The 23,262-nt window shown below is 45.0% G+C and overlaps 2 protein-coding genes across 5 annotated transcripts; one reads left to right on the forward strand and one right to left on the reverse strand.

The window, feature by feature from the left end:
* Positions 1–1,931: 1,931 nt before the first annotated feature.
* CMC4 (C-X9-C motif containing 4) lies at positions 1,932–10,870 on the reverse strand. 4 transcript variants are annotated; one of them, XM_077283449.1, is made up of 4 exons: positions 10,789–10,870; positions 9,556–9,648; positions 4,201–4,268; positions 1,932–4,110 (listed from the first exon to the last, which is right to left on the reverse strand). In XM_077283449.1, exons 3-4 carry the CDS (start codon positions 4,259–4,261, stop codon positions 3,935–3,937), a joined length of 237 nt encoding a protein of 78 aa, XP_077139564.1. In that variant the 5' UTR covers positions 4,262–4,268; positions 9,556–9,648; positions 10,789–10,870; the 3' UTR covers positions 1,932–3,934. The 4 variants fall into 4 exon arrangements, with proteins under 4 accessions (XP_077139564.1, XP_077139562.1, XP_077139561.1 ...); XM_077283447.1 differs by having other exon boundaries at positions 10,718–10,847; XM_077283446.1 differs by having other exon boundaries at positions 10,699–10,833.
* Positions 10,871–10,882: 12 nt separating this feature from the next.
* On the forward strand, positions 10,883–23,059 carry BRCC3 (BRCA1/BRCA2-containing complex subunit 3). Its single transcript, XM_077283445.1, has 8 exons — positions 10,883–11,064; positions 12,204–12,323; positions 15,760–15,847; positions 16,042–16,130; positions 18,658–18,713; positions 20,933–21,064; positions 22,256–22,299; positions 22,599–23,059. Exons 1-8 carry the CDS (start codon positions 10,960–10,962, stop codon positions 22,748–22,750), a joined length of 786 nt encoding a protein of 261 aa, XP_077139560.1. The 5' UTR covers positions 10,883–10,959; the 3' UTR covers positions 22,751–23,059.
* The last annotated feature ends 203 nt before the right edge of the window (positions 23,060–23,262 follow it).

Genomic DNA, 23,262 nt, shown 5'->3' on the forward strand with positions numbered 1-23,262 from the left:
CATGGAGTTGTGCAATTAGTTTGGGCTGATTCTTTTAGTTTTATTAGGGACCGGAGCTCTTTAATTTTAGCTCTATTGGCTTATTTCGTTCTCGAGATTTGAATTAGAACTCCTCTTAAGACAGCTTTATGTGCCAACCAGCATGTGAAGGGCTTGAGAAGGTCCGTATTATTTTCTTTGAGGTAATTCTCGATGGCAGAGGAGATTTCTTTTTTTGTTGTTAGGATTAAGAATTATAGAAGCGTTGCCTTTCCATAGAAATTGATTTTTTATTGTTGGGCCATCAACTATTTCACAAAAAACTGGGGCATGATCTGATATCGTCTTTGGTTCTATGGGTATTGATTTAAATTTGGGGATCAAGAATACGTCTGTGACAATGAGATCAATTCTAGAGACAGAATGACGAACGTCCGAAAAGTGGGTGAACTCCTTTGAGGTTGTGTTTAAACATCGAAACACATCAAATAGTTCGTTACTGAACAACCAGTTGTTTAAAGTGGTTGATTTGTATCTGCTTGGTGAAGTGGAGTCTAGATGTCCATCTGGGATTATGTTAAAATCTCCAATAATTAGTAGAGTTCCTTTTTTTTGATGTTGCTAATTTGTTTAATTTTAGAAATCTCATGTGCACCTTGTTTGGAACGTAAACGTTAACGATGGTGTAAGTATGATTGTTCAAGTTACAGACCAAGATGTGATAATTTCCTTTGGTGTCTTTAATTTCGTCCAGGAACTCAAAGGAGAAAGTATCTTTGATCATGGTTAAAACCCCGGCCTTTTTTATTCAATTGGTGGATTCAAAACAGTGGGGGAAATTTTTTACCGTGAAAACAGGATGGTCATTGGTTTTAAATTTTGTCTCTTGAGGGCAGACTATATCCATGTGGGCTTTAATAATTTCTTTTTTAATCGTGAAGCGTTTATTGGGATTATTTAGTCCTCTTATATTATAGGTCATAAGATTTATGCTCATTTTAAGTTAGGTTCTTAATTAGAGTTCTAGAATGGGCTAATTAGTTGAGAAATGTACCAATTATAAAGTGGAATTAAGAGGGAGACAGACAATTAACTACAATTAAGAGAAGTGTAATTAGTGTTGTGGTTTTTTAGTAGCTAGACTGAAATAATAAAACAATAACCGTAACAGTCGTTGACTATAACAGGATTGAATACTTGCAGCAAGAAAACAGTAGTTAAGTAAAACTATGGTCCAAACTTTTTTAAAGTACCGAACGTCCTCTTGAAGAAATCCTTATCAAAAGGATTCTCCTTCGCTTTTTGGGGGAAAGTTCGTGGGTATGAAGCTCTTAAAGGGATCATCTAGTATGAAAGCAATACAGTTAACAAAAGACATTGCACAAGTTTAACAGACAAAATTTAGACAACTGTGATAGTCTTATGATAATGGATTAGATTTGAAGAATTGACTATCATGTTTGTAGAGTAAATCAGAGTAAGTACATACAGAATATGGGTAATTCTAAAGAAATGGAGTCTGTTGATATTATAAGATAGATAATATATTCAGGTGATGTTGTTTCCCGGAGGGGAAGTAGGCTTAGTGCGCGAAGCAGGGTTGATTGAGGCCAGGAATCCTTGAGCCTTCCTCAGGGGGGAAAAGCAAAACGGGGATTAACCCTGTATTAGAATTGCCTACCGTTAGTAGGCCCAGACTCTTTGTATGAGTTGGAACAAGAGAAAAGGAGAATGAGGATTAACCTTGTAGGTAGAATTCCTACTAGAGTGGTCACAGAATGAAAACTGTGTCGAGATTTCAATATTTTAAAAATAATCGCATAAAGTAACCTAGATCGCTGAACTGTGAGATTGGGTCATATATTTGTGACCTTTAAAATTATGCCTTAAGATACAGTTTTCAAAATGTAAATGATTCTTTAAAAGTCAGTAGATTGAGTATGACAATGAGCTGGGCACTTAAACAGATTTAATATTACAGTCTCAGTATTTCAGAATAGACTATTATCCTCTGGTATCAGCCACCGGTATTTTCCATCTCCCGATTAATATCAGGAAGTAGTTGATATAGCTGGTATCCAGGTGGCAATAGATGTGCCTCTGTGAGTCTAGGGGTTAATGTTCAAGGGAGGAATAGCAGAGGTGACTGATGATCATTAAGGCTAATACCATCCGCTTTTGTTTTCTGCTTTCTGCTAATTACTGTTTAATGAGGATCCCAGATCTATTGTTGTCTCCCTTGGGGTAATATCAGCTACCAGGAGCTCAAGGAGACTAACTTTCAGGTGTCAACAGCTAGCGTTAGTGTCTGCTGGTGTCCGCTGATGTCAGCCACTGAGTGTTTCTCCGGCTCCGATGTCTCTGCAGTTCCCGCTGTAGTCTGGAGGAGTTGCTTGTAGTCGTCAATGTGTAGTCTTGTTACTTGTTGGATCCTCCGGACAGCTTGGTCCTAGTATAGCGGTCCTTTTCATCTTGTCCGCGTCTTTGGTCGGGATCCAACGATGCTCGGCGGTGGTGAGGGTCATCACTGCGATGTCAGAAGTGCCGGGTTGTTTTTCACCTGTTTCCCCGATCACCTCTCCCTTGTGCTCCGGTCTTCAGTCGTCGCTTCTCAGGTGGTTGTTTCTTTCTCTGCAGGATGGCGGGCACACCAGCGGGAGGTCACTGTAGCCACTCACTAATGTCAGCTGCTCCGCAGGATCTTGTCACCGGGTGCTGGCTGCAACCCCGCCAAAGCTGTCCGACAGCAGTCCTACGTCCTCGGAGCACCTGGTTGTGGGCAACCTCAGAATCATCCAGCAAGGACCCATTGATGCAAACTCCACAAGGACCTTGGCGTGTTGTCCGCCGGTCTGCAAGATGGGGGAGGGGACAGTCACAGTGTGCTGCGAGCAACGCGAGAAGGGCTCTCACCCGCGGTCCTGAGCTATCTGACTTCTGATGCTGATAACTCTGGATTAGAGTATCCAATTCTTTTAAAAATGGGCTCAAAATGTTCTTGAAGATTTGTAGGTTAAGCCCAGTATGAATATTAGTGAATAATAAATCTTCCTGTAGCTTAGGTAGTAGCTTTAGAGGTACCCTCAGAACTCCTTGTCCCTGCAACTTATTCCATCCAGGTTCTAAACCATGCCCCCCATAACCATGATTTTTAATCACAGCTTTCATGCGTCTTGGCATGCTTTCCACCAGTCTTTCACACTTCTCCTGGCGCACAAATGTAAGCAGTTCTTCTTTGTTTGATAGCTTGTGACTATCCATCATCCTCTTGATTATATTCCAGAGGTTGTCAGATCTGGTGATTGGGCTGCCCATGACAGGGTTTTGATGTGATGGTCTCTTAATTTTTGCCAGAACTGTATGTCAGATTGCCCCCAAAGGAGAGGACTGAAGGGTGTCCAAGACCAGATTGAGGTCCTCTAGATCCAAAAGAATTCAAACGGTAGCAACGGGTTTGCCCCAACATTCAATACTGACCTATGGTCCACAAGTCAAGTTCTGCCAGACAAGCATAACCAAGGCAGGACCCTGGCCCTTGGGAGACAACTTTAGCTCAAAACAGGTCTGCAAAAATTAAAAAGGAAAATAACGTCATAGGAGCGCTGCCAATAAGTCTTCACCTATGGAAAAGAGGCTTTCTAAATGAAATGGTAGAAACGAGAGGGCTATTTTTTTTATATAGCCAAGGCATGGCAATAAACACTTTTTTTTATGCAATTAATGGGTGAATGGAGCTCTATGGAAATGTGACGTATACACCAAAGTTAGACTCTGTTCACATAAAATTATGGTTCTTCCATGATATAGTAATCAGATATCCCCGTAGTGGAATAATAAATTCTTCATTCACTTATATATTAATGGTAATGTCAAAAATAAAATGTAAAAGTAAAAATATTAATGTCCATTTTTTTCAGGATATGTTGTGACATCCTTCCGGCTGTACTTGCCAGCACTAGCTCTTAATGGATGCAGCTTTGCGGTGGTCCACAGGTGATGATCCTTTGTCTTCAGTAACTGGGGGGTCTCTGAAGCCGGAGCAGCACACGGACCCCCGTGGGAGCAGCTTAGAGCAGCAGATGCGCATTGCTTCAATCTCTTGCTGACAGCAGTGCTCCTTATAATTGTTTACTGTGAAGACAAAAGAAGTGTGAACATCACCATATTGTGCGGATTGTACAGAGCAGAACGTGTTAGGACGACGCGCTTATTGTGGCGTACACTGCAGGCATTGTTGGATCGCACACGCAGCCTTCTGACACGGATCCTTTCTCTTAGGCATCACTCACCTGTAGGAAAGAGGCAATAATCAATAAACTGCATACATAAGGGTCATTTGTAAAACGACCACAACACATGGATACAATAACAAAGTTTATCGAAACTTGTCTCACACGATCAACGCATTTCGGAGCATTTTGGGCTCCTCTCTCAAACACATAGACATATGTACTGCATTTTTCAGAATATTGGGCGTAACTTACTATAATTAACAGCCTGGGGTTAAGACAGCAGAAAACAGGAAAAACTTATGGCCTACTAAGCGTCACAATGCTGCCTTGCTTAAAGTGCAGCTACTGGAAGAAAAAGAACTTATTTCCTCCCGGAGCCGCCAGCTTTCAGTCATTGGGCCGTGCACGGACTGGCTATGGTCACCACTCACTATACTGTATACACTCCCCGGCACTTTGACAGATCGCTCTGCACAAATGTGCTGCATCCTGAGCGGTTAAAGGTTCTGGGGGGCTTACTGTAAAGTGAGGGGTGCAGTGAGTGGTGGCCGTAGCCGCTGTGTGTATGTCCCTATGACTAAAAGCTGGAGGAAGTAAGGGAGCTTCCACACTGCGTTCCCGTCAGGGCTTAAGTCTGAACCCCCAGCAAAATGAGATTCAGGCGTATACGCCGTCGGGGACATTGTTGGGAATACCTGCCGTGGATGCAATCTTTCTCCTCCGGTTTCTTGATTGCTCTGCCGGTCGGTCCGCCCTGGGGGCGGAGCTAACACGTACATGGGTGGTGCCTCGTGTGTGGAAGTGGTGAGCTTTGTGAGAACACGGGACACCGTGCTTCCCACTGGTTTCGAGGTCCAAGAGACAGGACGCTGCCTTGCCTGGTGTTAGCCAATGGTGGGAATTTGGGCACCTTTCTGTTCAGATGAGCAGGAACTGGCTCCCGGACACGACTGGGAGGAATGCATCTCCCGATTATTACCCCGGATAAGGCCTGCTTCTAATCCAGACCAGTGATGTATTCAGTTCCCTCGCGCAGTGGTATGGCAAGTGCCTCCTGGTTGAGCTCTGGTTGCTTCTCAGTAGTTACTAATGGCCCTTATTGCTTCTTCTTCATTATCTATTGTCCTTGGGTTTCCCTTTGGTTTTTTTTACAAGCTTTAGATTTACTCTTGTACCTGACTCCACATCGTCCACGTCACCACATGCCAGCTACCCTATGACAGCAGTCTGGGACGGTCTCTGTAAAGCCCCCTCTCCTACGGGAGTGGGGGAAGAATATCCCTTTAGGACTTGCCTAGCAGTGGTGCCTTGTGTAAAATGCGCTTCTGCTGGTCCGATGCGAGTCGTTACAGATTAGCCATTCCTCCGCATAGCAGCCATTCACTATAAGGGTGCAAACAGGCGTGTATGCCAACTGTAGGCAGACATCCTGACATAGTAGATTACTAGTAGTTGGGGGTTCAAACACAAGCCCTGATGGGACCAAGAACGCAGCGCGAAAACACCATAAGTTAATTTTCTCCAGGTAGCCGCTTGCATTGTAGATGGCCGGTATTATAACTTTATTAACCCTATATCTGCAAGTAAATAGCTTTTTCCAAGGTGACATGTGCCCTTTAAAACTTCCCTGTTGGTGTAAAGAAGAGGAGGGATCGATATCATTACTTTAAAAGCACAAGGGTAGCATAATTAGGTAATAGATCGTGTTACTGTTGTCCTGCTGCGTGTGTTATGCACATAAAGCTTTACAGCACTCATACACGGCACACATGCTGCTGCTACATACACACACCTCAGCTACATGTATGCACACACCTCAGCTACATGTATGCACACACCTCAGCTACATGTATGCACACACCTCAGCTACATGTATGCACACACCTCAGCTATATGTATGCACACACCTCAGCTACATGTATACGCACACACACCTCAGCGATATGTATGCACACACACCTCAGCTACATGTATGCACACACTTCAGCTACATGTATACACACACCTCAGCTACATGTATACACACACCTCAGCTACATGTATGCACACACCTCAGCTACATGTATGCACACACACTTCAGCTACATGTATGCACACACCTCAGCTACATGTATACACACACCTCAGCTACATGTATACACACACCTCAGCTACATGTATGCACACACCTCAGCTATATGTATGCACATACACCTCAGCTACATGTATGCACACACCTCAGCTACATGTATGCACACACACCTCAGCTACATGTATGCACACACACCTCAGCTACAGGTATGCACACACCTCAGCTACATGTATACACACACCTCAGCTACATGTATACACACACCTCAGCTACATGTATACACACACCTCAGCTACATGTATGCACACACCTCAGCTATATGTATGCACATACACCTCAGCTACATGTATGCACACACCTCAGCTACATGTATGCACACACACCTCAGCTACATGTATGCACACACACCTCAGCTACATGTATGCACACACACCTCAGCTACAGGTATGCACACACCTCAGCTACATGTATACACACACCTCAGCTACATGTATACACACACCTCAGCTACATGTATGCACACACCTCAGCTATATGTATGCACATACACCTCAGCTATATGTATGCACACACCTCAGCTACATGTATGCACACACACCTCAGCTACATGTATGCACACACACCTCAGCTACAGGTATGCACACACCTCAGCTACATGTATACACACACCTCAGCTACATGTATACACACACCTCAGCTACATGTATACACACACCTCAGCTACATGTATACACACACCTCAGCTATATCTATGCACACCTCAGCTATATGTATGCACACACCTCAGCTACATGTATGCACACACACCTCAGCTACATGTATGCACACACACCTCAGCTACATGTATGCACACACACCTCAGCTACATGTATGCACACACACCTCAGCTACATGTATGCACACACCTCAGCTACATGTATGCACACACCTCAGCTACATGTATGCACACACCTCAGCTATATGTATGCACACACCTCAGCTATATGTATGCACACACACCTCAGCTACATGTATGCACACACCTCAGCTACATGTATGCACACACACCTCAGCTACATGTATGCACAGACACCTCAGCTACATGTATGCACACACCTCAGCTACATGTATACACACACCTCAGCTACATGTATGCACACACCTCAGCTACATGTATGCACACACCTCAGCTACATGTATACACACACCTCAGCTATATTTATGCACACACCTCAGCTACATGTATGCACACACCTCAGCTATATGTATGCACACACCTCAGCTATATGTATGCACACACACCTCAGCTATATGTATGCACACACCTCAGCTACATGTATGCACACACCTCAGCTACATGTATACACACACCTCAGCTATATGTATGCACACACCTCAGCTACATGTATGCACACACCTCAGCTACATGTATACACACACCTCAGCTATATTTATGCACACACCTCAGCTATATGTATGCACACCTCAGCTATATGTATGCACACACACCTCAGCTACATGTATGCACACACCTCAGCTACATGTATGCACACACACCTCAGCTACATGTATGCACACACCTCAGCTACATGTATGCACAAACACCTCAGCTACATGTATGCACACACACCTCAGCTACATGTATGCACACACCTCAGCTACATGTATACACACACCTCAGCTATATGTATGCACACACCTCAGCTACATGTATGCACACACCTCAGCTACATGTATACACACACCTCAGCTATATTTATGCACACACCTCAGCTACATGTATGCACACACCTCAGCTATATGTATGCACACACACCTCAGCTACATGTATGCACACACCTCAGCTATATGTATGCACACACACCTCAGCTGCAAGTTGTGTACTCACTGCCACATTTTGAAGATCCTTCCAGACAAGTGATTGATGGCCTGAAAGTTCCTTCATTTAGTCAGGACCGGCAGCATCCGTGCACCAGATCTGTGTTGGGCAGGAGGAGAGAGCTGTTCTCTCAGTGATTGGGAAGGACACTGTATCACCGATGTTCTTCGTCATAAGCGTCAGACTCACTTTTTTTTTTGCTACAACAGTGCGTCTACAGGTGTGTTCACACTGAGTGCACTTCAAAGAGTTATGGAGCAGAAACTCTTCAATCAAAACTTTATGATTTTTGAAAATATTTGACTCCAAAAACTACTGAAATACACAACCAAAGACAATCAAGTGTCTTCAATAAGGGTGGTCCTACATAAACACAAAGGAGGTGAGGAGGCTGCCTTCTAATCATCATATACTCCACACATCGTCCGAGCTAAGGTACGTGATACCTGCGCCAACATCGTGACATGTGAACACTTATTTCTGACTCCACACCATGGCTGTTGTGACCAGATTATGTTTTATGTCACATTTTCATGCTGAAGGGCCAGCAATTCTGATCAAGTGTTTTTGATGAATATTGGAGAATGTTCCACGTCCTCTCCCAATATGTAGTAGGTGTAATAATATTAGAAAATACTTCCAATGACAAATGTAGTATAGTTCTTCTGATTAACTATGCTGCTTACCCCATGTACATGGCATTGCAGTAGATTATGTGTCCATGGCTACAACCACTGATATACTGACAGTTAGTTGTTAGTGGTCATAACCATGGATATCTAAGCTACCGCAATGCCCTGCACATGGGGGTAAGCGAGATAGGTTATCAGGAGAACTATACTACATTTCTCATTGGAGGTATTTACTATTATTATACCTACTACATATTGGGATACGATCTTGGAGATGGGAATGCCCCTTCAAGTTTTGTAAGACTGCCCTCATGGGAGGGTCAGGGATATCCCATTCTCAGTACATAAAACCTTTTGGCTGTTGATTTCTTATACATATGTCTTTTTGAGCGCGACAAAGGAGAAGAGTTCCAATGAACCGTACAATTGTACGTACGTCACTGAGGACACCTTGTAATTTTCACCTGGATGGGCTGCCCCCATCTCATGTCCTGGTACCTTTATCCGAGCCATGGAACAGACTTATCAGCAGCGTCTCTCGTATGCTAGATCCAGACACAAGTCAGAGCTGACATGGAGGGCGACCTGACATGTGCTGACACGTGTCCCCAGCTCCTGGGATTGGAGGGGACATAGTTGTGGAACTCCAATGATATAATGTGTATAGCTGGGAAATCACCAAAACCCCTTTAGGTGGGCACAGAAAGCAATCACTTGGAGCTTGATGTTGCTTTGTATCCTATGGCACAGGCGAGTGTGAGCGCTGCTGCTCTGTGTACATACCGTCTATGCGACAAGGCGGGAAGCAGTGGATGCAGGAGACCCCGAGACCCCTAGTGGTCCACCATTGCTCTACAATATAGCATGGAGGAATTTCTACAAGAAATTGAAAAAGAGAAGGAAAATAATAGACACTTCTGTATTTGGAATTAATTCACACAAAACAACAGTTTTATATAAACATGTAAATTGGAGTTTAAAGACGTACAAACAAAATCTGTGAGTCTTAAAGGAATATTCTCATCTCCAAGATCCTATTCCAATATGTAGTAGGTGCAATATTAGCAAATACCTCCAATTAGAAAAGTAGCATAGTTCTTCTGATTAGCTAGATCACATACCCTCATTTGCAAGGCATTGCAATAGCTAAGGTATCCATGGTTACAGCCACTCATATAGTGACTGTTACTTGTTAGTGGTTGTAACCATGGATACCCAAGCTACTGAAATGCCCTGCACCTGAGGGTAAGCGATATAGCTAATCAGAAGAACCTAGCTACATTTCTAATTGGAGGTATTTGCTATTATTATTATACCTACTACATATTAGGAGAGGATCTTGGAGATGGGAAGAGGGTCCGCTCTGCTGACATCTTCTCCGCTCACGTCCTGGCCCCTATTAATGACTCCGGCTCCCTTCACACAAGGACGATTCATCATTTGCAGTTTATTTAGGACACTGATTTTTTTTCTTTCTTGTGATATTTACTATTTTTTTTTACAATAAATTCTTTAAAATGCCCCGACGCTTCTCGTAAAATAAGTCAATGAAAAAGGTGCACGTCCGGCCTAAAAATGTCACAAAACTGGCGCAAAATTTACAGACAGACATAAAATCCCTGGAAAAAAAACAAAGTGGCAATTTTTTTTTCTTCTTTAGGTTGAATGAATGAGATGAATAAGCTGAAAATGTTCGGAAATCCCAAAACAAAACCACAATAACAAAAGGAAAAAAGGCGAACACATAAAAAAAGCTAAAGGAAAGAGGCGAAAATGAAAAACAGGAGAAAAACACCAAATGTTGGGGAGAAAAGGCGCAAATGCAATAATGACGGAGCGATGGCGCTCACATATAGGCTACTATATATACCATATACAGGGTATAAGAGGAAGAGTCCAGAAACAGCAATATCGATGTACACAAACCTGATAAACACATACACACCCCTCCTGCTGTAGGACACCAGGGAGTCGGGAAACCCCGGAGCAAGGCTTGGTAGAGAAAAGAAAACACACCCTGGTTCAACCTAAAGCGCAGGTGGATAAGTTGCCATTTTCTAGAAGACCACACCGGGTATAGTGAAAGCTATTGACTTCAACAAAATGGCGCCTGAACCGCAGACTTTTTTTCATTTCCTGGCACGCAAACCTCGTCACTAGAGCTTCCGTTGTACTGCACGGGACAAGATGGCGGTGCAGGCCGTACACATCGAAGGAGATGCTTTTTTAGTGTGTGTGGCTCATTCTCTGAGCACAGAGCGGGAGGAGGTCATGGGCCTGTGTATTGGTGAGGTGAGGAGGCGTCCGGCGCCGCGATACAGCAGACACTGTGATTAGGGACCAATCACAACTCGGCTTTCATTTCAGCCGGTGAGAGAGATTTGCCAGTTGAAACCTGATTGGTTGCTGTGGACAACTGCCACTTTCGGCCACTTTTAGTCTTATACGGTATACTATACACAGAATCCAGGCCTGTGATTGGTGGGACCTGTAGGACCCCCACTGAATATGACACCGGTCTTAGCTGTCGTGACGCGCAGAGCTGCTAACGTGGACAATTGTGGTCCAGTCTGTTACCACAGAGCATGTCCCATGGAAGCAAAGCCCCTCTTTCTGGCAGACCCTTACACCTGAGCTGTAGGAGAAATGCTCCACCGCACGCAATCCAAGTGGGGACCCCCCATCCGTGTGATCAGTGACTATCCCAGAGCTCAGACCCCCAACTATCGGCAAATTATCACATTTTTTGTCTTAAGTTTACAGCTCGTTTCCTAGGTTACAGACCACCTCTGCCATGGCCGGTTTCCTCGGCAAGGAGCATGTGCTTCCAAACTGTTTGCAGTTGCTGTCCCGAGGCCGGCGGGGTCGCTGTCCGGAGGCCGGCGGGGTCGCTGTCCCGAGGCCGGCGGGGTCGCTGTCCCGAGGCCGGCGGGGTCGCTGTCCGGAGGCCGGCGGGGTCGCTGTCCGGAGGCCGGCGGGGTCGCTGTCCGGAGGCCGGCGGGGTCGCTGTCCGGAGGCCGGCGGGGTCGCTGTCCGGAGGCCGGCGGGGTCGCTGTCCGGAGGCCGGCGGGGTCGCTGTCCCGAGGCCGGCGGGGTCGCTGTCCCGAGGCCGGCGGGGTCGCTGTCCCGAGGCCGGCGGGGTCGCTGTCCCGAGGCCGGCGGGGTCGCTGTCCCGACTTTAGTCCCTTTGTGCTGTTCCGATGCTGTAGAAATGACCTTATCTCAGGACAGCGCCTCAGTTGTGCCAACGGCTCGAACTCTGTTTTCAGGAGGGCGTCGCCCCCCAACATGCAGGGGGCAGAGAAGAGCAAACGTGAGACCTCCCCTGTAATGGCAGCGTGTGCAGGTCTCTGATCCAGAGTCCTGATTATGCAGAGCGTGTGAGGTGTGTGCGCGGCCCCCTGAGCCATGTGCCGGTCTGTGTCCTACAGGTGGATACTCAGCGAGTCGTTCACATCCACTCAGTGATCATCTTACGGCGGTCCGACAAGAGGAAGGATCGGGTGGAGATCTCACCAGAACAGCTGTCGGCAGCCACTATAGAGGCCGATATATCCTTCTGTATAAGGACACGTGTGGTATATACCATGCTTCACTAAGGAGAAGGGGGTCTTACATTGTTTTTGCTCTGAAAGATGGGTCGGGACTTATTTTCAGGAGATGTCTTACTGCACACACACATGTAGATACGCACACACACTGCACACACACATGTAGATACGCACACACACTGACTGCAGACACTGCACATATACATGTAGGCGCACACACACTGACTGCAGACACACTGCACATATACATGTAGGCGCACACACACTGCAGACATACATGTAGGCGCACACACTGCACATATACATGTAGGCGCACACACACTGCACATATACATGTAGGCGCACACACACTGCAGACACTGCACATATACATGTAGGCGCACACACACTGCACATATACATGTAGGCGCACACACACTGACTGCAGACACTGCACATACACATGTAGGCGCACACACACTGCAGACACACTGCACATATACATGTAGGCGCACACACACTGACCGCAGACACACTGCACATATACATGTAGGCGCACACACACTGCACATATACATGTAGGCACACACACTGCACATATACATGTAGGCGCACACCGCACATATATATGTAGGCGCACACTCACTGCACATATACATGCAGACACACTGCGCATATACATGTAGGCGCACACACTGCACATATACATGTAGGCGCACACACACTAACTGCAGACACACTGCACATATACTTGTAGGCACACGCACACTGCACATGTAGACGCACACACACTGACTGCAGACACACTGCACATACACATGTAGGCACACGCACACCACATACACATGTAGACACACTGCACATATACATGTAGGCGCACATACACATATACGTGTCTGGCACACGCACACTGCACATATACATGTCTGGCACACGCACACTGCACATACTCTGCACTCTGAGGTACATCATGAGATGCTGGTGATATATATCTCAGACAGAGGAACCTGTAATATGGGGGTACAAGGTCTTACTTCAGTCCCCCAACTCTTCACTGACCTCAGGCCAACCTTTCATGTAAAACACCATCCACAGCCTTGCGTAACCAGGTGAAGCCTAGAACTTACCGTCACATATGACATGATCAGTCTGTGTGCTGTACCGAGCGCTGGCACCTGGGGTTGGTGAATGGGGCACAGCTGAGGAAGCTTCTACCTTGAAGACATTTCCTTCCATGATTCTTAGGGGTGACGGTTAATTCTTGGGTTTATGCTGCCCAACAAAGCCCTGGACCCACTGTGTGGTAGATGAAGGCATGGAGGGTGACTAGATCGCTGCTATCATACAGGTATATGGAGGAATCTGAGAGGTTACCCTCCTTGACTGTCTAATTCAGCTGAGCCGCCTTTACTGATGTGAACATTTGACCAGACTGTATAGGCCCACTGCCACGTCACGGCGACCCTCTCAGTGGGTCCCCACTCTTCTGGGTGTAGCGGCCCCTGCAGTGTGCTGAATCTTCTCTCAGATTGATGTGAATCTATGCGGATAAGACTGGGGGCTTCATTAGGGCCTTTTCTAATGCCCGTATTTTGGGCTTAGAATCATTTTTACAATTTCCTTTGTGCTGATTTCTGACCATGTGAAAGTTGAGTTGAACTTTGTTGTCATAAATCAACTAATATGAGATCTAGAAAAGGCCGATAAGGCTGGGGCGATGCCAAAACCTTTCCCGGGGATCACAGGTCGCACGTCCAAAGGTCAGCGCACGCCACTGCTTCATGGCAGCATAGTGTGAGGTCCCACGACAAGCAATCTGACCCCACTAAACCCGCGCTTTACTCACATGCATCCATCTCTGGCCTAAAACACTTAAAGGGAGTCCGTCACCCAAAAATACATTTTTAATGGGCTATTCAGTGGTGTAGGGGACTTAACCCCTAGATCAGCCGCACCAGCACTGTATCTGTTGGTACAGGGCCTGAGATAACCTTTAGGGTATATGCCAATGAGGGGGCTTCGGCGCACTATGGGTGTGGCCAATAGTTTGGTGCACCATTATAACTCATTTGCATATTGATGCCCTTCCTCCGCTCCTGATTGGCCGTGCTTGCTTCCCAGAGCTTGCGCTGTCCGAATGCTGCTCGCGCGCAGTGGCCGAGCACATTCTCCTCCCTGCCTCCTGAAGACGGTGCACTTCTGAGACATGGAGACAGTGCACAGCCGCACATGCCGGCAGCATTCAGAGACAGTGCCCACTCCAGGAAGCAGGGACTGTTAATCACAAGTGGGGGAAGGGACCCAATATGCACGTATAGAGATATAACGGTGCACCAAACTCCTATCCAGACCACCGGGGGCGCCGTAACGTCCCCAATTGTGTATAGATTACATTATTTTCTCAGGCCCTCTAACAGCACCAGTATAGTTGTTGTAGGGTCTAAGCCCCCTACCAGGACTGTGGAGTCGGTAAACCAAACCTCCGACTCCTCAATTTCCATGACTCTGACTCCACCAAAATGGGCTCCGACTACGACTCCAGTTGGTAAGCCGGTCCTCCGACTCAGACTTCTCAATTTCCATGACTCCCACGCCACATCCCTGCCCCCTACAACACTTTATAGCCCATGTAAAATCCAGTATGCGGGGGTCCCGGACTCCTTATATAAGCTTTTCTATCAAAATGACTGTCAGATTTTGAGTTAACTCAGCAGCCAACAAGGAGCCTGTAAAAGCCAAATGGTGCAAATTCTGTAATGAAAGCAAACTTCCCCAAAAAATGAGTTTTAGCCGAAAATACTGAGCATATACATAAACAAAATGCTACAAAAGCTAATGTTAGTTCAGGAATCTCCTCCCAGCCCTGCGTAGCCATCTATGACACCTTAACAGGGAAGTAGTCCTGCTCAAAAATGTAGTAATGTCAGCTGTCAACCCGAAACTCGTCCACCTTCATCAACAATATCAACTGTTTAGGTGCAAAGTGCTTCTTTTGAAGCTTTTCCCCCCTCGGCAGGTACAGATGGTGCTGGCTCTAGTTGCCCTGTCCTGCTGTGGAAGCATCATGGCGTTTTCTAGCAGAGCAGTGAATCTCAAATTCAAGGTGTTAATTGATTAGATTATCACTAGGGGACTAGTTGCCTCCTGCTATCTAGTCCTCCTGCTCTGTATAACCCCGCCCCCACTACTGATTGGCAGATTTCTGTATGCTCTACCAATCAGAGAGGTGGGCGGGGTTATGCACTGAGAACTGCTGGATCTACAGCAGAGAAAACTGCGATTTTATCACAACTGCAGCAAGCAGCCCAGTAAGTGACACATCGCTGGAATCAGGGTCTTTGTCCCTACATCATGCTGCTCTCAGATGGGGATCATTACTGTTTGAAAGATCAGGATATATAAAGATCTTTTTGCACCATTTCCGGCAGGTTTTCTTCTTTCTTTAACTCCTCTGCACAGATTGTCGGAGATTACCGGACGTCCCATGAGGGTCGTGGGTTGGTATCACTCTCACCCACATATTACAGTGTGGCCGTCCCATGTCGGTAAGAGACTAAGGCTGTATTCACATATCTGTGTGTCACGGGCCGAATACGGAGCCTGCGGCTGCCCAGACCCAAACTCCACAGCGACCGATCCGTCCTCGGACCACACGACTCGGATGTGTGACTGTGGCCTAATGAGCAGAAGTAATGCAGGCAGAGGGTTACTAATTAGTGGTGTCTCCCGCCGTGTACAGATGTGCGCACCCAGGCCATGTATCAGATGATGGACGCCGGCTTCGTGGGATTGATCTTCTCCTGCTTCATTGAGGACAAGAACACAAAGGTCAGTTCTCCTTTTTTTCAGTCTATTCTGCTGATGCATGCGCACAGGGAAAGTATCATCCCGACGTTACCTGTTGGGAAATCTGGCTTTTGCTTTTGTTTTTTTTTTGCTGGATAAATGATAGATTTATTTTTATTGTACTGGTCGTTAGGGACACGGTGATCCCAGGTATGTGTCCTTTTGTAGGTGTTTGTGTGTTGGTTTAAGCATCTCTTTATTCAGATTTTTCTTTAGTTTAGTTTTACATTTCCTCGAACCCTTTCACGACCTATGACGTATATTCAAGTCATCGGCTGTGTCCCTGCCTTTGATACGGCGCTGAGCCCGCGTCTTCCCTGCACTCGATGGCCTTTAACACCAGCGTTCCACCCGCTGCTTTTAACCAGTAAAATGCCAGGTAATTAGTGACAGCTTGATTTAACACACACCAGCCTGTCGCGTGATCGCGTGGCGCCGATTGGTTATCATGACAATCGGGGGTCTGCAGAAGACCACGCTCATCACCGGCGTTCATAGATCATGATTTTTGCTACACGTAGTAGCGCTGCAGCCCTGTTCTGTATAGTACGGACGATCGCAGCTTCATGTCTACTAAGGAGACTATTAACCCCTTTATGATGGTGCCCTTTTTCGTTTTTGCGTTTGTTTTTCGCTCCCCTTCTTCCCAGAGCCATAACGTTTTTTATTTCTCAGTCAATATGGCCATGTGAGGGCTTGTTTTTTGCGGGACGAGTTGTACTTTTGAATGACAACATTGGTTGTACCATATTATGTACTGGAAAATGGCAAAAAATTCACGTGCGGAGAAATTGCAAAAAAAAAGTGCAATCCTACAACTGTTCTGTTTCCCCCCCCCCCCCCCCATGTTCACCAAACGCTAAAACTGACCTGATATTATGATTCTCCAGGTCATTGTGAGTTCATAGACACCTAACATGTCTAGGTTCTTTTTAATCTAGCTGGTGGAAAAAATTTCAACGTTTGTTAAAAAAAAAAAAAAAAAAGCGCTATGTTATGTTATTTTCCAATGCCCGTAGCGTTTCCATTTTTTGTGATCTGGGGTCGGGTGAGGGTTATTTTTTGCGTGCCGAGCTGGCGTTTTTAATGACACTATTTTGGTGCAGATTTGATCGCCCGTTATTGCATTTTAATGCAACGTTGCGTCAACTCAAAAAACGTAATTCAGGAGTTTTGACTTTTCTTCTCGCTATGCCGTTTACCGATCAAGTTAATTCTTTTTTTATATTGATAGATCAGGGAATTCTGAACTCGGCGATAGCAAATATGTGTGTGTTTGATTTTCTTTTTTTATTGTTTAATTTTTAATGGGGCAAAAGGGGGGGGTGATTTGAACATTTCGATTTTTTTATTATTTTTAACATAACCTGATTGTCTGCTACATGCAGGCGATGATCAGATCACCTGTATGTAACAGAATTGCTGACTTTCTATGAGCGCCGTCCACCGGGCGGAGCTCATAGCAATCTGGCAGTGACAACCATAGAGGTCTGCTGGAGACCTCTGGTTGTCATGCCGACCCATCGGTGACCTGCAATCATGTGACGGGGTCACCGATGGGTGGGATTTCCAGTGCTCTTGCTGGAAGCACGTGTTAAATGCCGCTGTCAGAGTTTAACAGCTGCGGGTGGATCGCGATTCCACCTGCGGTTGTTAGGGGCACATGTCAGCTGTTCAAAACGGGGGGGAGGAGACACAACATGCGCAGTATATGTACTGTGCATGTTGTGAAGGGGCTAAAAAACAAACCCATACACTTGTCTTCTCTGTGAACTCATACTGACCTGGAGAATCATGTTACCAGGTCAGTTTTAGGTATAATGAACATAGTAAATAAAAAAACAATTGTGAATTGCACTTTTTTTTTTTCAATTGCAATGCACTTCGATCCCCCCCCCCAATTTCCCAGTGCATCACAATATTAAATGGATGATTTCCTTCAAATGTACAACTCGTCCCATAAAAAACAAGCCCTCATATAGCTATGTGGACATAGTAATAAAAAAACCTATGGCTCTGGGAGAAAAACAAAAAAAACGAAAAATTGCAAGGTCATGAAGGGGTTAAATAGCTAAAAACATTTAATGAATATACAAATGTTTTACAACATTAATCCCTAAGGGGGACATAAACACGTGATCCCTTGGTCTCGCTGCGGGATGCCAACGGAGTGACAGAGGGAGCGATCTCCATCTGTCGCATTCTATTAACCGTGGCATGTAAGGCGTTGAACCGCTGCAGACACCGCAGGCATGGCGCTTGTCAGGTAGGTAAGTATTTTTGTTTTTTTTCTGCATATTACGGCCGGCTCTCCATCCAGATGACACGGCTCGGCTTTATCCACCACTGTATCATATAATCATCAGAGGGAGAATAAGGGACACACGATTCTTCAATTTTGCTCCTTGTGGAAATCTGCAGACTTCCCAGTTTCCTGGCCATATTGTTGTTCTTAAATATACTGTTTTATTTTATTTTTATAATTTTGATGCTTCTCCCTCCTCTCCAGACTGGACGGCTCCTCTACACCTGTTTTCAGTCAGTCCAAGCACAGAAGAGCAACGAGTAAGTGACTTTTAGGGCCGGTTCTGTCCGTGCTTATGGTATGTACCGGTCTGTGCGGAGATCAGACCCCTGTTATGCACCAGGGCAGTGCACTAAGTGACCCGCAGTCCAAGGGGAGCGCCATTCAGTGCCATCACCGCCACCCCACCATGCGAGCACGTGGGAACGATGGGTTGCCCTGGCTGAAGGCGCCCATGACTGCCATGCTGGTACTCCTGGACTTCATAGGAGACCTTGATTTTAGCTATATACAGCAATGGAGTGGCATTGCAGTATATAGAATATGTGATCAGATGATCACAGTCTCCTATTGGGACAAAAAAATAATTAAAAAAAAAACATCTTAGATCTAAAAAAAAATCGAAAAAAAATTGATTTGCCTTCCTTTCTCCCATTTAAAAGAAAAAATAGTATTGACTGATGTAAAATGAATATCTCAGAAAATGGCGACACGTAATAAGAATATATACAAGTGCTTCTCACAAAATTAGAATATACAAATAATAGTGAAACTCATATATTATATAGTCATTACAAACAGAGTGATCTATTTCACGTGTTCATTTCTGTTAATGTTGATGATTAGTCAACATTAACAGTCAGTCAAAAAAACAATATGGCTATAAAAAAATAATCTATGTCTCTTGGAAGGGGGGGGGGGGGAAATTAGCATGTCAAAACAGAAAATTAATCGGTCAAGAATGGATTAAAGGTAATGAGGAAGTTAAAAAAAAACCTAATGAGGTCCAACAGTGCTATTAAGCTGCAGATATTGGGATAATCTTGAGGTTAATAGCTGTCCGGCTGCAATAATGAAAGTGCTGCTTATGGGAGAAAATGAACTGTAAGAACATCCTGGCACTGACTGAGAGCTAGCTCAGCAGTGCATCAGGCCTGGCTGTCAGTCAGAGCCAGCTGTCAGAGCTGACTCAGCAGTGCATCAGTACAGGGCTGGCTGTCAGTCAGGGCCAGCTGTCAGTACAGAGCCGGTTGTCAGAGCAGACTCAGCAGTGCATCAGTACAGGGCCGGCTGTCAGTCAGGGCCGGCTGTCAGAGCTGACTCAGCAGTGCATCAGTACAGGGCCGGCTGTCAGTCAGGGCCGGCTGTCAGTCAGGGCCGGCTCAGCAGTGCATCAGTTGGCTGTCAGTTAGAGCGGGACACGCTTCAGTGCTGTGAGCAGTGACTGTAATTGCTCCGAATCACCGTTACGTTCCTCATTTTTCATGCTGAGCGTGTTCTCACACTGAATGACAGCTCGCTCGGTTCCCAGAGTCATCACAGTCTTCACTCAGCCCACGTGTGCACATGCGCACTAACACTGCCGCCGCCTGACTGCACATACAGTTCGGAGTAAAACCAAAATCCAGAAATAGGAACTAAAGGAGAGAGAAAGCTACAGACAAGGAATTCATATAAATATGTAGTTATTTGAGTAGCAGTGAGTCAAATTACAAAAAATGTACAAAAATTATTTAAAAGATTAAAAAGAAGAGTGCAACACGAGACAACTAATCAAAGGTACAATATATAATTAATTATATGTAATAATTTTTGTACATTTTTTGTAATTTGACTCACTGCTACTCAAATAAAGACATTTATATGAATTCCTTGTCTGTAGCTTTCTCTCTCCTTTAGTTCCTATTTCTGGGTTTTGGTTTTACTTTGTATATTTAGTGCTCTCCACTCTCCATTATACCACACCTGACATCTTATTTCTCTTAATTGTTTCACTTTTTGTGAAGTTTTTGAGGTTATTGAATTATTGGTATATTTACCATTTATTGTTTATTATTTTTGTGTGTGGTTCCTTTTTGGTACATACAGTTCGGGTGGGCTCTTTCTCCTCCCTAGCCCATTTCATACATTTCCAGATGTCTTGGTGTAGTGATCAGCGTCTGCAGAGAGGAGCCAGGGAGATGGATGTGCTCACTCGCTCTGACCCTGTGTGCGCCGCAGGGCTCGGGCAGTGACAGTGTGCATGCGTGCACATACATTTGATGACGTTGGGCAGCGCTGATGTGGGAAGTGAGCCCAGTCAATCATTACTAGAGGAGATGTATAACGAGAAGGTGTAACACTGGCCGTGGGTGCTCTGAAGCCCCCTCATTTGCATGCAAATTAAACACCTTTTGCTTAGGCGATGTGCCAGTAACAGTGCGATTGTTTTCTCAGCTTCCAGTTGCTCTTATACCTCATTCTATCTTCTGTCCCACAGATATGAAAGAATAGAAATACCACTTCATGTTGTCCCACATGACACGATCAGGAAAGTCTGCCTGGAGTCAGCGGTGGAACTGCCCAAAATTCTGTGCCAGGAGGAGCAGGATGCGTACCGCAGAATACATAGGTAGCGGCTCACCTTCTCCAATCCATTTTCCATGAATAGAATGACACTATGGCCTCCTAAGCACAGAGATAGCGGTCAGCCTTATATTCTCAGCAGTAGAACGATCACGTGGTGGAATAGAAGCGATGTATGGACTGGTCACTGGAGACGTTACTAGTGGTCGCTGACTAGTCAGGGTGGCTGGACATAAATTTGGGTTTTCACAGCATTTGCTGCTTCGGTGTCAGACACCCACAGACATTCAGTATGGCACCCAATAAAACAATGGTTACAGTAATGCGTAGATAAGTATTTAAGATGCTTGATCTTTACCCCATTACCCCCACCACACAGGAGAGACCAATCCAGTCATGTAATAAGCTGCGCGGCCCATAAGAGGGGAAGGGACAGGCTAGTATTTGCCCAATTAACTCATTAAAGAGTGGATTTCATTGACATGGTTTGTATTAAAAGTATCGAATGAATATTAATAAAGTCCCTAGGGTTGGCACCCTAAAAGTAGCGCGATGGCGCTTCTGCTCCTCGTCTACTGGCCCTCACTAATCAGCCCTATAACACCATGATATCCTAAGAAACAGCTGTAAGGAAGCCGCGCTCCTAGCCCTGCCGGAGAGACCGTTTTCAAGCGGTAAAGCCACGTGGCCTCTCGTTGTAAGATGGCCCTTGCCGAGATACAAAGGGTTGATTTCCCAGGCACTGATGTTATAGCAAGGCAGGATAGGTGGTACATATTGTGTTTGCTAGAGCCCCCATTTTCGCCGTTGGTACCAGTGTGCCTTTGTACCAGTTTTGGTCTTTATTTTTGCTTGTGTGTTTTGTTTGCTTTCGACCCTTCTGACCAGGTTTTGGCTATTTTATATGACCTAATAAAAGTTACATTTTACTTGCCACAAGCTGCTATTTCTGTAATTAGGGTTACTGTGGATTGCCACAATAAAAACAGAAGCAGCAAACTTTATAAAAACGTTATAAAAACTTTGTGAAAACCTTTGGCCACGGCTGCATAACCGACACCTCTATATCGGGCTGTTTTGCTGTGAATTAATGACTGATGCTGATTCATACGAAACTTACTGGAGAACCAGCTGTAGAAAACTTGCACCCAGACCCCCACAGAAGGATAAAAAATAAATAGCTGAAAAAATATAATAATCTTTTTTTTTGTTTGTTTGTTTGTTTGTTTGTTCTCAGCCTGGGACATCTAGATTCCATCACCAAGATTCACAATGGTTCTGGTAAGTGATCAGACAATGGAGATGAAACCAAAGAGGCAATGTTTGTATTCTTATCTGATTTCCTTGTAGTATTGGGGGTAGCTGGCTAGACTTGGGGATCAAGGAGAAAAATTGTATAACCTGCAAAATATCCCTTTTTTTGATAATGGTATTCAGTGGCTGGCATACGGTTGGATGCATTGTGGCTACACTTTCAGCATATACGCTGGCGGGTTTTCTGTGTAACCGGACCCGAAATTTCCTAAATATCGTTATCACCGTATTCGATAAACTTAAGTCCATAACATTTTGTCTTGCAGTTTTTACTAAGAATTTGTGTGGCCAAATGTCTGCAGTCAGTGGTCCGCTTCTCCAGTGGCTCGAAGACCGTCTCCAGCAAAATCACCAGCGCGCCCAGGAGCTCGAAAAAGAGAAGGAGAAGCTAATGCAGGAATTGGAGAGCCTGGAGTGATGGTCATCGGTCACTTGTGACGAGTCCTGATCGCAAATTCCACCTTCGTGTAAACCTAAAATAACTTGGGCACATTGAACTGAAAGATCTCAATGACGCGACATAATGTTAATGCAAAATATATTTATTTTTGTCAACAAAAGAATCCTTTTTTGTTCACTTTTTTTCCTTTAGTAGAATTTCTCGTCTTCTAATTGTATAGGAAATAATCTATTGCTTTTTTTTTCCCTCTTCATCCACATAATCGTATGAGGGCTTGTTTTTTTTTGTGGGAAATGTTGTACTTTTGAATAAAAAAAAAATATCCTGGCGGTTCAAATTTTTATTTTTTTTTTCCCCTCTCATTTATATCATTTACCGATCAGATTCATTCATTTTATATTTTGATAGATTGGAAATTTCTGAACACAGCAATACCAAATATTTGTATTTTTTATTATTTTAATTTTTAATGGGGCAAAAGAGGGTGATGTGAACTTCTGTATTTATTTTTTCAAAACTTTTTTTTTTTT

This window comes from Ranitomeya variabilis, chromosome 2, assembly GCF_051348905.1.
Source record: "Ranitomeya variabilis isolate aRanVar5 chromosome 2, aRanVar5.hap1, whole genome shotgun sequence".
In the NCBI taxonomy this organism is placed as follows: domain Eukaryota; kingdom Metazoa; phylum Chordata; class Amphibia; order Anura; family Dendrobatidae; genus Ranitomeya; species Ranitomeya variabilis.

What these genes read in the sequence shown, in the direction of transcription:
- CMC4 (XM_077283449.1), bottom strand. Translation starts at nt 4,261, where the DNA reads ATGCCTAAGAGAAAGGATCCGTGTCAGAAGGCTGCGTGTGCGATCCAA. An exon ending in GATCCAACAATGCCTGCAGT is followed by an intron (nt 4,111 to 4,200) that starts GTACGCCACAAT and finishes TTGTCTTCACAG; the next exon opens with TAAACAATTATAAGGAGCAC.
- BRCC3 (XM_077283445.1), top strand. Translation starts at nt 10,960, where the DNA reads ATGGCGGTGCAGGCCGTACACATCGAAGGAGATGCTTTTTTAGTGTGT. An exon ending in AGTGTGGCCGTCCCATGTCG is followed by an intron (nt 15,848 to 16,041) that starts GTAAGAGACTAA and finishes CGCCGTGTACAG; the next exon opens with ATGTGCGCACCCAGGCCATG. An exon ending in TTGAGGACAAGAACACAAAG is followed by an intron (nt 16,131 to 18,657) that starts GTCAGTTCTCCT and finishes CCTCCTCTCCAG; the next exon opens with ACTGGACGGCTCCTCTACAC.